The 13,979-nt window shown below is 39.6% G+C and overlaps 1 protein-coding gene across 1 annotated transcript in view; it reads left to right on the top strand.

The window, feature by feature from the left end:
• Nucleotides 1–9,641, top strand: part of PALMD (palmdelphin) — a 66,111-nt gene extending 56,470 nt beyond the window's left edge. Inside the window, exons 4-8 of the mRNA XM_006169019.3 lie at nucleotides 263–377; nucleotides 517–550; nucleotides 663–776; nucleotides 2,748–3,842; nucleotides 9,107–9,641. Coding sequence (XP_006169081.1) covers nucleotides 263–377; nucleotides 517–550; nucleotides 663–776; nucleotides 2,748–3,842; nucleotides 9,107–9,150 — 1,402 coding nt within the window. The 3' untranslated portion in view covers nucleotides 9,151–9,641. The remainder of the gene's footprint in view (nucleotides 1–262; nucleotides 378–516; nucleotides 551–662; nucleotides 777–2,747; nucleotides 3,843–9,106) is intronic.
• Nucleotides 9,642–13,979: the final 4,338 nt, after the last annotated feature.

Here is a 13,979-nt window from a genome sequence, read left to right on the forward strand (position 1 = left end):
TCTCTGTCTCTCTGTGTCTGTCTGGCGAGCACACGTGCCCTATAGCAAAAACCTCTCCAAAAAAAAAAAAAATGAAGTGTTAGGTACTATCATTATTAAGTATGGTTCTCATTGTGAAGCTAAGTGTGAAACTGTGTTTTAGAAGGTGTCTGACTACTTAAGTGCACTATGCCAAAAAAGTTTACATGGATCAAAGATATTTTTGAGAATTCTGTATTTGTATTGTGTTATGCAATAACAAGTATTATCTTTTTGTTGCCAGGCTTGAGAAAGAAATTCAAGACCTTGAAAAAGCTGAACTGCAAATCTCAACCAATGAAGAGGCGATTTTAAAGAAACTAAAATCAATTGAGAGGACAACAGAAGACATAATAAGAGTGAGCATTAACTAATTTTAAAATTATGATTCCCTCCCAAAAGGAATCTACAGATGTTATTTAAATCTTCAAAGTATATCCACATTTAAATTTTATTTTTTAAACTGTATTAATCATGGAGAATTCTTTTTTCTTATAGTCTGTGAAGGTGGAAAAGGAAGAAACATCAAAAGGTATGTTTTGAGCAGCCTATTTTGTAGCTATATTTTTGATAAGCCCACCAAAATGTTTCCTATTACTGTAAACGTACTCTAAATGTATTTTGAATTTATATAAATTTTGCAGAATCCATTGAGGACATCTATGCTAATATCCCTGACCTTCCAAAATCCTACATACCTTCCAGATTAAGGAAGGAAAGAAATGAAGGACTAGAAGATGATGATCAAAATAGAAAAGGTATATAAGAACACTGTGTTTAATGGTATGTTCTCGATTTCAGATTTTACGATGTCAAATATCCACAATTGCTGTGACATTTTATGCTTCCAGGTTTAGTAATGGTGCATCTTAAGGAGTTTCATGAGGTATGTGAGTCACTTGCATAGGTAGGGATAATGAGGTTAGAGCACTTATTGCATGCATTTATAATAAAAATTTGCCAGAGGGCGAATGTACTCACTAGAGAAAGACAGAGAGATATATAGAGGGAAAGTGAGAAAGCTATCCCATACACTTTACTTCCTAGCTAACTAGGTAGGGACAGAGGCGATAAAGACCTGAACGAAACAAGAGTTCTTGAAAGCAATGCTTCGATGGTCAAAAATTTCTCTCCTGACATATTCCATCTATTATAGTAGATATTCTTCTGGGTTACTAAGGTCCCTTCTGAAAATAAAAAATTCCCTTTGGGAAGGTTAGGCATCATTTACCTCTATGGGGGAATGATTTTTATAAAACTAATACTTCAAAGCTTCTGTAAAAATAAAGGCTTTTATTAGAGCCTAGAGTAATCATTTGAATTTTAGAGTGGAAGGAGCAGCTACTCTTTATCTGCAGGTAATAGTCATGTATTCATTCAACAAACAGTTACCAAATATTTGGTGAATACCTACTACGTGCTGGCTGAAGTTGGCACATAGTAGGTATTAACTTGATACATATCGTGGTAGGGAGTGAAATGCAGAAGAATAAAGCAGAGAGATGGGACAGGGAGTGTAAGTGAGGGTCGTTGCAGTTTTAGTCAAGTAGACAGGAAAGGCCAAGGATCACCAGGCTGCAGAGCAGGTGTGAAATGCAAGATCACTGCAAAAAAAAAAAAAAAGGTGAGAAGATGCAACAAAAGCAAGCATTGCCACATTGTCATTTTGGCCAGAATTCTATTATATAATCAATTAAAATTCCAGCCATCGGGATCTTAACTAGGTCATACAGTAGACCTCAGTTTCCCCGCATCAGCCAGTTCTCTGCAGTCCAGTTGTTTCAGGACACTTGCTTTTTGCTCTATGTTTAACCCTTCTGGTACTTGAAAGAGAGTGGAAAAACATAATGAAAAAGAAACACAGAGCAAAAAAAGAAGTATGTGATTCTAAACTTCTCCTTCCTTGTTTAATAGCAGTTCTACATTTAAACCACCTCCCTCTTGTGAAAACTTAGACCACATCTCTATAATTGCAACAGGCTAATGGTCTGTGCAACAAGCTGTAACTTAATAAAATAATACTGCACTAGACAGTCTACCTACTGCAGTACATAGTGCAACTGATTCCTCTTAGAGATCAATCCCCCCCACCCCACCCCACCCCACCCCCGCAGAAAGTATACATTTGTTACATTGGGTTTTGTCATTGGAAAGAAGGTATCTTTCACTTAGTTCCCCCATGAAAATTCTACTATGTGGAGTATTGCCTCTTTCCAATCAGGTCCTCTTCTTCAATCCTTTCCATTTTTTCAATAATTCCATGCACTTACATAAAAATCTATGTTATTACAGCATTGGTCATTAGATACTGAAGGAGTAAAAATTTGAAATTTTTAAAATAGACAACATTTAAAGAACATTAAAGGGAATTCTTAGTAGAAAAATAAAAACTGTGAGTTCCAGGTACAATGGCAGTGATAGTGCAATGCTCCACAATGCGGGAAGCCATATGGAAGATGAGGGTTTGGTTCCCAGGTAGGCCTGTACCCATCAGAAGCATGCAAGGATGCCTGTGATCCTGGCTGACTGGGAAGGTAAGTGGAGGGTCACAGAGTAAACACTCTGTTGAAGATGTTTGTCTTTTCTCTTTCTTTCTCTGTCTGCCTTGCTCTCATGAAAGAAAATAAATCATTTTTTAAGTAAATAAAAAATAAAAACATTGTGAAAGCAAGCTAGTTAGTGAAAAAAGAAAGTTAATTAAATCAAAGATGAAATTTGTCTCTTAACAGCTTTGTATGCCATGGAAATTAAAGTTGAAAAAGACTTGAAGACTGGAGAAAGTACAGTTCTGTCTTCAATACCTCTCCCCTCAGATGACTTTAAAGGTACAGGAATAAAAGTTTATGATGATGGGCAAAAGTCAGTGTACGCAGTGAGCTCTAATCACAATGCAGCATACAATGGCACGGATGGCCTGGCACCAGTTGAGGTAGAAGAACTTTTAAGACAAGCCTCGGAGAGAAACTCTAAATCCCCCACAGAGTATCATGAGCCTGTGTATGCCAATCCATTTTGCAGGCCCACAACCCCACAAAGAGAAAAGGTAACACCTGGACCAAACTTTCAAGAAAGGATAAAGACTAAAGCTAATGGACTGAGCAATAAAGCAAATGAACCCATACACAGTATGGACAATGGACTTTCAGAGGAAAGGGCCGACTTAAATCATGTCAGTCCCATTCAGCCAACACCTCATCCCCGCTCAGTATTTCGACAAGCAGAAGAGATGCTCCACACTCCACAAAAGAGGCTGACAGCTCCTTGGGGAGAATCAAATCCCATGCAGAACAAATATGCACCCTCTCCAAAGACAAGGCTGAGCCCCAGTGATCCGATAGTTGGAAAGTCCGAACCCCAATGTTCTTCCCCTGCTTGCCAGGAGGATGAGGAAGACGTTAGATACAATATTGTTCATTCCCTGCCTTCTAACATGGATGACACAGAACCTGTGACAATGGTTTTCATGGGGTATCAGCAGGCAGAGGACAGTGAAGAAGAAAAGAAGCTTCTAACAGGGTATGATGGGATCATCCACGCTGAGCTGGTTGTGATTGATGATGAGGAAGAGGAGGGGGAAGGAGAAGCTGAGAAGCCGTCCTACCATCCTGTAGCTCCCTACAGTCAGGTTTACCAGCCGGCCAAACCAACACCACTTCCTCGAAAAAGACCAGAAGTTAGTCCCCATGAGAACACAAACCATAAATCTCCCCACAAAAATTCCATATCTCTGAAAGAGCAAGAAGAAAGCCTGGGCAGTCCTGTTCACCGTTCTCCACTTGATGTCCCAATAGCTGGAGATGGCACTGAGGACCCATCCTTAACAGGTAATAAAAATGACAAAGCATGCCACTGCTGTTTAGTCATGTGACAGTCTTCTCTTGGTGTTAACAAACCCTCTTACTTTCAGCTTCTCTGGCCACTTCACAAACGAATATATACTGAGATTTTTCTTAATGCTGCTCTGAATTATTATCACAACATTTAAGTAATTAATTCACTTCTAACGGTAAAAATAAGTTATTGCCTTATCTGTATATTGCATTAATTGACATTCATAAATGTCTTCTGTCCTGGGATGTTATGTATTATGTGTATTTGGGTCACTAATATGTTGGATCATAAATAACATATCTTTTCCCACCAGAATCTGATAACTCCTTGTTTGTGCCTTGCTGTGATTTAAAATTTCCTCCATACATTAACAAATTGCCTTAATTTTGCAGGAAAATACAAGAAACAAATTTTATTTTCAGAGAGTACTTTATTATTTTGCTATGTCTGGTTTCTCTATACTCTTACAGTTTTCTTAACTTTATTTCCTTGATTTTTGTACATCTTAAGATAAAATGTCAGTTTACCTTACATCATCTATAACATCTAACTTTGCATGGTCGTCATTAATCTAGCATATTTATTTTTTCTATTTTCTATATATTTACCTTTCTCATTCTTTATAAAGTTTTTATAGCTTTATAGTTATCTAGCTATTTTAACATTGAATGGAAAATAATTGTAACACTTTTTTCTAGAAGAGATAGCATTTCAATTTTAGATTCCTTATCACTCAAATAGTATAATCTAGTTATTATTTATACAAAGTAAATAGGCACCTAAAAAATCAGTTACAACTGTTGTACTTACCTTGGCCAAAGATATATGTCAAATTATCCAGATCTATGGGTTCTGGATATTTGAACACTATAACTTAAATGCCTCTATTAGAAGATGCTCACTAGAAAGCAATAATCATCAGATACCAGCTAACCCTGCAAGCAGAGCCTGACAATTCCATGGCAGTGGTAGTATCTACACAACTCAAGAATTGTTCTTCCTCTGAAACCCATAAACCAATCTTAGGTTGACAATAATACAAATTCTTCCATTCTTTTAAGTAGTTAAATTTGGCACACCGATTATGAATTCAGTTACTTGAAGATTTCTAACTTCTTGGGAAGTATCACTTATATATCTTCTTCCTTCCGTTGAGTGGTATGTGCCACAATGAAAATGTGGCGATGCTAAGCTCTTTTCCTTTGGAAGGATGATCTTTGTTTGCTGATCACACTTTGTATCTTAAACTTATTTTTAAAACAACACAGAAGACTTAGAAGAGAGAAATGCACTGGCTGTGGTGGATTGCAACATTACCCACCATGAAACCCCTCTTTTTCGAACCTAGATGTTAGCCAGCTCCTCCTGAACACGTGTATTCCTTCTCCCTCAACCATGTCATCACATCTACCCCATGGAAAATGACAGGAAGTGACTAATGTTTCCAGACAACTAATCATGCCCCTTAACTAAAATAATGAAAACAGGAAAACCTATTCCAGACAAAGTAACAATACAAAGTTCTGGACTAGCAATCAAAGTATCTTATAAACAGAATGCTCCAAATTCCTTGCCTTTTATCATGATATCGCCTTATATTCCTGTTTTCCAGCTCAGCATATGAATTAGAGTTGATTTTTTAATGGGTTTTAAAAATAAGATGATTATTTTATCCTATGCTCTCAGGGGCCATCTATATATTGATACATAGGGTATACAGACACCTACGCTTTTCTATTTCACATGCACAAAGTAGGTTGAACTTTGCACTCCCCCCCACAAAAAGTTCATGATGCATGAAAACCTACCATTTTTTCAGTTTCTTAATTTATAGATTCCCAATTAAACATAAATAGTTCTAGTAGACACAGTAGTTAAGAATTGTTAGTCTCTGGGACCGGTAGGTGGCTTGGTGGTTAAGGGTACTGAACTCCCACATGGCTGACCATGGTTCAAGTCCCGGACCAGACAGCTTGCCTTCTCACTTTCTCTCTCTGTCACTCTCTGGTCAAATTAAATAAATAAATAACAAAGTTAAATAAAATAATTCTTTAAAAAAAAAAAAGAATTGCTAGTCTCTTTCCCCCTAGTGTGAATACAGTTATCAAAGCCTTGTCTAAGAGAAATTTTTAATTTTGAAAACACATAAAGGAAAAAGGCAGACCCTGGAGGTTCTAAAGACAAGAATTTTTCAGTCAAAATTTTGAACCAAGTAAGCCATGACAGGAAAATTTAAGGAATGTTGTGTCTATCTGCTAATATGAATATAACATAGTCATGTTCTAAGCTACAGCTCAGTGCCAGACACTTCCACCATCATGTGTCTCCAGCAAACTTTTCCTGGGAGCCCACTACACTCCCCACAGCTGGACCACTGGCTTTCCTTGGTAGTCCTCATCAGCCTATTCTGGTACTTCTAGCTCTGTTATGCCCTCCTACAGACATCAGTGGCATTTCAGGATAAAGAAGAGGGAGCTGTAGCTCTGGGGGATTCACATGCTGAAACTGCCAAACTGTGGCAGCCAGTAGGGGCCACATAATCCTGAGTAAAGAGACACGCTCTCTTCCACCAAGTTCGGCCAGCCAGAGTGACGTGTCTAAATGTCTAGGGGAGAGGAGGCAGGGATCATTAAAGTTAGAGGAGAGTTGACGGTCCAGGTTTTTAGCTGCTGCACCAGGCAGGGGGCCTTCCATTACCAGCATGCACTGGCCCCACGCACTTACCTAGAACTCCCACCATCCATCTGCCATAAGCTTGAAGAAAACCGAAAAAGGAAAGCAGATGCTAACAAATTTCACTGAATGTCCACAGCACACTGGGCCTGCCTGGTTTACGGAATCGCAAGGTGAAAAGTAACTATAAGGAAGAAAACTTTGACCTGCTCTAAAAGAGACCTTTCAAAAAAAAAAAAAATCTCTTACCCCCATTCTCTTTTTTGTATGGGCAAGGTAGAGGTCCACAAAAGCCAAGAGCAGAAACTTCACAAAGCTTTGCCTTATGCCTTCTGCCTTCTGCTCACCTCCTGCCATGGAGCTACAATGCTCTCCTCAGGGTTCACCATCCAACAGCTCCCAGTAGTAGAAACCATCCTACTCCCAAGAGAGTAAAGAAAGTTATCTGGGCCAGTAGTAACACCGAAACAATATTCTTGGACCTGTCACTAGAAATGATCATTCAAGGCACGCAAAGTCTTGTGAGTTCACTGAAAGGAAAATACTTCATATATGTGGAGTGGCAGTAAAAAATCACCATGGTCTTATTACAATATTCAAGTTTTCTCATATTTGTGCAAAAAGACTTTTTAGACATAGGGTCATTTCCTTTGTTAATAGATAACTAATATATGGCATAGGAATGAGAGATCATGTCTTCCCCTTTATTTTTTCATTAAACAAAATTGTACAGTTAGTTAAATAGCTGGTTTGCAGGCAATATTACACATGAATGTAATATTAAATCATAAATAATTAGATCAGTGCCTTGAATACATATTCAGCTTTTGAAACACAGCAGAGACAACTATACTCTAAAGTCTTAAAATTAGGGGTTTTTTAAACGTTCATGGAGGACCAGCTTCATAGTGCAGAGTTAAGTGCTGTGCATGGGAAGCTGAATCCCACATGGTTCACCACGGTTCAAAATCCAGCCCAATGGCTTAAAAACACACTGGGTACATGTGCCTCTGTACCTAAAATCCTGATGAGAAGAAGAAATAAAGTTTGACATTCTAATGGCAAAATCTCCAAATGGCAAAGGGATTGCAGTGTGACCTCATCCCATTGGAGGGGTGCATCCTCACTCCAAAGTGCAAGCCTCCAGGTCTGGAACTCAAACCACGGTCAGCCATGTGGGAGTCCAATGCCTTCACCAACACGCCACCTGCTAGCCACAATTTTTATTTTTCTTAAACCATGGAAAATTTTTATTATGAAAAAAGTATGTGTGAATTTCAATAATATTTACACCAAAATAAACTCCTACTTTAAGTGCATTTTTCCACAAACTTTTTTTTTCTTTTTTTTTTGGAGAGATTTTCGCTATAGGGCACGTGCGCTCGCCAGACAGAGAGAGACATAGAGACAGAAAGCGAGAAATCACCCCCCCAGGGGGGATGGTCACGCTGCAATCCCTTCTCCTTCTTTCTCCTCTTGGGATCTTGGGCACGCACGCACACGCGCCTAGCGTGAGTTTCAAGCCACCGGGTCCGGGACATGAACCGCGGTTGACTACGTGGGAGTCCAGTGACATAGCCATTACGCTAACTGCTGGTTCCCCCACAAACGTTTTTGTTGTTGTTGTTGGAGATGTTTTCTTTTTGCCATAGGGCACATGTGCTCACCAGAACGACAGAGAAAGACAGAGAGACAGAAAGCAAGAAATCACCCCCTAAGGGGGATGGCCACACTGCAATCCCTTCTCCTCCATTCTCCTCACAGGATCTTGGGCACGCACGCACACGCACCTGGCATGAGTTTAAGCTACTGGGTCCAGGACTCGAACCACAGTTGACTACATGGGAGTTCAGCAACATAGCATTATGCTAACTGCTGGTCCCTCCACAAATTTTTTGAAGTCTTCTCCTATTAAGGACATGACAGAAGAATGCCAGAAGAGTGTTATAAGTTCCAAATCTACTTCTTAAAAAAAAAAAATGTTTTCTACATCCAATATAAAATTAGCAGTAGAATACACTCAAAAAAGATATATCTGCCATCTGAAAGCATACCTGTATCTTGACAAGCATATTTATTTTAGAATCACTCCAATTCTTGATTACTGGTTCACAATGTTTTATTCATAAGGAAATTTGTTTTTCTCATTGACTCTCCAAATGCCAGAGCTTCATTGGACAAACAAATGTTGTGAGCTAAAAGATAACCCAATCATGAAACTGAATTTAAGTGTTGTCTTTTTTTTCCCAGCACTATGTAGTTCAGAAAGTGTCTCTGTGGCTAACAGTGAAATCACGCATGAATCTTGTATGTGTTCAATGTGTACTGTTTGCTCTACTAATTTTTCTAATCTTTATAGAAATAGGCTCCTTCTAGTTCTGAACCTCCTTCTGCCCTAAGTTAACCATAAGCTTATTATTTCTGCTATCTTTTTGTGCTACTAAAACAATGCTCACATTGTTGGATAAAACCATCTGAGGTATGTTCTAAACTTTCCTGCATTCTATGAAATGGCCATTTGCAGTAAACATGAAGGCTTTTTAAAAAATAACTTTCTGTGTTTTTTTTTTCCTTTAATTTGCAGCTTTAAGGCTGAGAATGGCAAAACTGGGGAAAAAAGTGATTTGAGACATATTCCACCTGTGTAAACAACGCTTGGAGAAGAAACTAAGAGACGTTTGCAAATTTTTCTTCTGAATATTTTTACTCCTTTTTTCCTGAAATTCAAAGACTTATCATTGTACCCATATTAAACCATGTGGATAAGTAGTAGTCATTATTTGTGAAAAGTTCAAAAAAAGCTGGGGAGAACAAATGCTTAACCTTTCCAGTTACTTGACATGATTTAGTGGGGGAAAACCAGCATATTTTTATTGTATTGATACCAAAGCATTTATATTAAAAGCTTGTTAAATTTAAGAATAAAGTTATTTAAAGTATCATGACTATATTACATTGACTGGCATTGTAACTGTGCTAATACAAAGCCTGAAAGATCAGAGGAAGCCATTGCACCTCATCACAGAAGTATCACGTTCAACTCTAACAAGTAAACACGGCATCCCAGAGCAATAATGCCTTAAGACAATTGCATCTTTCTTCTAAGGATCAATTCGATTGATTCAATAGACTTTAAACCATTGCATGCATCCCAAATGGTGCATGCAATAATTATCTTCATATTTTTGGACTTGATTTGGATTATCTTTACAGTGCACATGACTTACTGATGATAACACCATTATTCTTAAACTGAGGATAGCATTCTTTATTCTTAAATCTCCATTCTTTCACCTCATTCAGTGTGAACCCCATGGTGCAATATCGGATTGTGACCTAAGGGTGTTAGATAGACTTCCCATTTTCCCAACAGGTTTTTTTTTTTTTTCACAAAAAAATCTGGTCTGTTGTTTGACCAAGTCTTGTGAACAAGTTAGATCTTAATATTAAAACTAATAAGAATTTATACTGCCTATCATTTCTATGTATTCTTGCCCAGATATTAACTCCCTATTTGATGTACTTTATACCAATAAATTTTCTCCTACCTTGCCTTCAATGCCCTTAAGACCCACTTGCACACATCGTCCCCTGGACCATGCCAGTACATATTACTCAGGTCCTTCAAGTCTTTTTTTTTTTTTTTACATTTTTTAATACATTCAATCACATTATTTAGCTTACAAGGTGATCACTTCAATATGTGAACATTTCTCTCCGGTCCAACTGATCAAAATATAACAACACTAACTCCCTGTTTCAGCAATGCTGTCTTCATATCCTTCCTCCAAATGTTTTTCCTCAGGCCCCACTCCTCCACACACACCACATCTGGCATTCACATCCATCTCTTGTGTTTGTACATCCTTTAGCCCGTCAGCTTCAGTTATAGAGTGCGGACACTCGGTATATATTAAGTGGGGACATACAGTGCCTCTCCTTCATAGCCTGGCTTGCTTCACTCAGCAGTAAATCTTCCATATTCTTCCACTTTCTGTCAAAAGCCAGGGTTTTGTTGTTTTTAATGGCTGAATAGTACTCCAGAGAGTATATGTGCCACAGTTTTTCAATCCATTCAGCCATACAGGGGCATTTGGTTTGGTTCCATGTCTTAGCAATCATGAAAAGTGCCGCAATAAACATTGATGTGAAAGCACTTTTCCAATGAAGAATTCTTCTATCCTTTGGGTAGATGCCAAGGAATGGGATTGCTGGATCATATGGCAGTTCTACTTGTAGATTTTTGAGGAATCTCCAAATTGTTCTCCATAGTCTTTATTTTTTTCTTTTTTGTAATTTTTTTCCCCATAGGATGTGTGTTCTTGCCAGAGAGAGAATACACAAAAAAGAGAAAGCACCCCCCTCCCAGGGAGGAAGGCCACACTGCGGTAGCCTCTCTATTCACCTCTTAGAATTTTAAGCACCCATGCACACACACATGCAGAGCTTATTCTTCAAGCTACCCAGTCCAGGACTTGAACTGTGCAGTTATCCATGTGGGATCCAGTTGCTTTAACCACTTCATCACCCTCTGGCACTCGTCCAAGTCTCTCAGTGAATAGTCTGTTTCCTCCCAGAACAGAAACAGAATTTCCCTCCTGACTCTGTCAAAGACATTATCTTAATTATTGGTCTGGAGGTAATGAGAGGTAGAAGAAACAGACCCTGAAGAGGACAAGCAGTAACCTGGGAAGCAGCAGCCTCAGTTAAGATATTCTACATTTTGCAAGGGATAACTGTACTCTAAAGAGAGCTCCTTCCACTGGCCTGAAATACTCTAGAAAATCTGAGGATCAGCCATTGGCGTAATGGCTATGTTGCTGGACTCCCTGGTAGTCGACCGCAGTTCGAGTCCTAGACTCTGTGGCTTAAACTCACGCTGGCATGTGTGCATGCATGCCCAAGATCCCAAGAGGAGAATGGAGGAGAAGGGATTACAGCTTGGCCACCTCCCCTGGGGGGTGATTTCTCGCTTTCTGTCTCTCTGTCTCTCTGTCTTTATGGTGAGCGCACATGCCCTATCGGAAAAACCTCTCCAAATAAAAGAACATCTGAAGTTTCACACACCTGAGGTACTTCCAATAAAGACTCTATTCCGGGTCCAGGGGACTCCTTCCCTTTTATGGCTCTAAATGAGTATATGTGGCCTGTCAAACCTACACACTCAGTAGCCCTACCACCCTCATGATTGAAACAGTGCTTTAAGCACTGTCTGTCTTCTGGCTACAGTAGACATGAGTCTGTCTCTCTCTTTCTCTCTTCTCTCTTAATTTTGCTAGAGTGTGGTGCATTCACCAGAGAGAGACAGAGTGACAGTAATGAAGGGAGAGGAAAAAGCACCCCACCCCACCCCACCCCCCCGCGAATGGTCACACTGCAATTCCTGCTCCTCCATCTTTTCATCCCTTAGGTATTTTGGCTATACATGCACACGCACTTGGCATGTTTCTTAAGCTGCTGAGTCAAGGACTCTACCTGGATGGTCAGCCATGTGGAATCTAGCTCCCTTAACCACTATGCCATGTGGGCTTGCCCAACATAGGTCTTTTTAAACTTGGCTATCAAGGCTACTCCCTGGTAGTCGACCGCAGTTCGAGTCCTAGACTCTGTGGCTTAAACTCACGCTGGCATGTGTGCATGCATGCCCAAGATCCCAAGAGGAGAATGGAGGAGAAGGGATTACAGCTTGGCCACCTCCCCTGGGGGGTGATTTCTCGCTTTCTGTCTCTCTGTCTCTCTGTCTTTATGGTGAGCGCACATGCCCTATCGGAAAAACCTCTCCAAATAAAAGAACATCTGAAGTTTCACACACCTGAGGTACTTCCAATAAAGACTCTATTCCGGGTCCAGGGGACTCCTTCCCTTTTATGGCTCTAAATGAGTATATGTGGCCTGTCAAACCTACACACTCAGTAGCCCTACCACCCTCATGATTGAAACAGTGCTTTAAGCACTGTCTGTCTTCTGGCTACAGTAGACATGAGTCTGTCTCTCTCTTTCTCTCTTCTCTCTTAATTTTGCTAGAGTGTGGTGCATTCACCAGAGAGAGACAGAGTGACAGTAATGAAGGGAGAGGAAAAAGCACCCCACCCCACCCCACCCCCCCGCGAATGGTCACACTGCAATTCCTGCTCCTCCATCTTTTCATCCCTTAGGTATTTTGGCTATACATGCACACGCACTTGGCATGTTTCTTAAGCTGCTGAGTCAAGGACTCTACCTGGATGGTCAGCCATGTGGAATCTAGCTCCCTTAACCACTATGCCATGTGGGCTTGCCCAACATAGGTCTTTTTAAACTTGGCTATCAAGGCTAACTGGTTTTCCAACATGTCCTGTGTTAACAGTTGTTTTTTGCCTAATTTTTTTTTCAGGGCCTCTAAACCAATTACCAAAATTATCCCTTTGACAAGTTGGCCAGAGATTTTTTTTTAATATAACATTTTTTTTATTTATTTTATACATCCAACACTATACATCATTTAGCTTGTAAATGTTGGCTGAAATTATGATTGACACCATCACACTTGATCATTTCATATCCCATTCAGGTCAGTGGGCCATTTTGAGTCACACAGATTAGAAATAAGCAAATTAAAAGTTTGGAGAAAAATAAGTGAAATGAAAGTTAAGGGTAACTTTTTCCAGAGCTATTCCATTATTCCAACTCTATTTATTGAAAGACTCTATTTTCCACATTGAATGATCTTGGTTTCTTTGTTAAAAATCAACTGGCCAGGGCTGGCCCCATAAACAGAGGTTAAGCATCTCACAAAGAAAGTCACATAGCCTACCAGGATCTGAGTCCTGGCCCAGCAATTTGAAAAACATGTGACTATGTGCCCAACGTGTTCAGAATCCTGACAGGATAGAGAGGAGGAAAAAAGGATTAAACATGACCAGGCCCCATTGGAGGGATCCTTCTCTTTCTCTCTCCCTTTTCAATTACACGTATACCTCATCCTCTGGTATTAAAAAAAAAAAAAAAAAAATCAATTGGCAGGGCCAACAGGTGGTGTGCTAGTGGTTAAGGAAGAGGATTCTCACATGGCTGACCACAGTGCAAGTCCAAGACCTGGCAGCTTGAAAATCACGCTGGGCACATGTGCATGTGTGCCTAAAATCCCAAGAGAAGAATAGAGGAGAAAAGATTGTAGCATGACTATCCCCTGTCAGGGTAGGAGGAAGGAGTTATTTCTTACTTTCCTTTTCTCTGTCTTTCTCAGTTGCTCTCCAGCGAGTGCTTGTGCCTTATGGGGTGGGGGTGGGGGGACAATAATCAGTTGGCTTTAAAAATACAGTTCTACATTCTCTGTTCTGTTTCATTCATCTACAAATATCTCTCATGTCAACACCATATTTTATTTTTACCCATTAATACTGTAGCTTTATAGTAATTGGAATCAAATAATGGTAAATCCTCCAACCTGATTTTGCTTTTTAAATAGACTTTAAGAA

The sequence above is a fragment of the Tupaia chinensis genome, unplaced genomic scaffold, assembly GCF_000334495.1.
Source record: "Tupaia chinensis unplaced genomic scaffold, TupChi_1.0 Scaffold146687_1, whole genome shotgun sequence".
In the NCBI taxonomy this organism is placed as follows: Eukaryota; Metazoa; Chordata; class Mammalia; order Scandentia; family Tupaiidae; genus Tupaia; species Tupaia belangeri.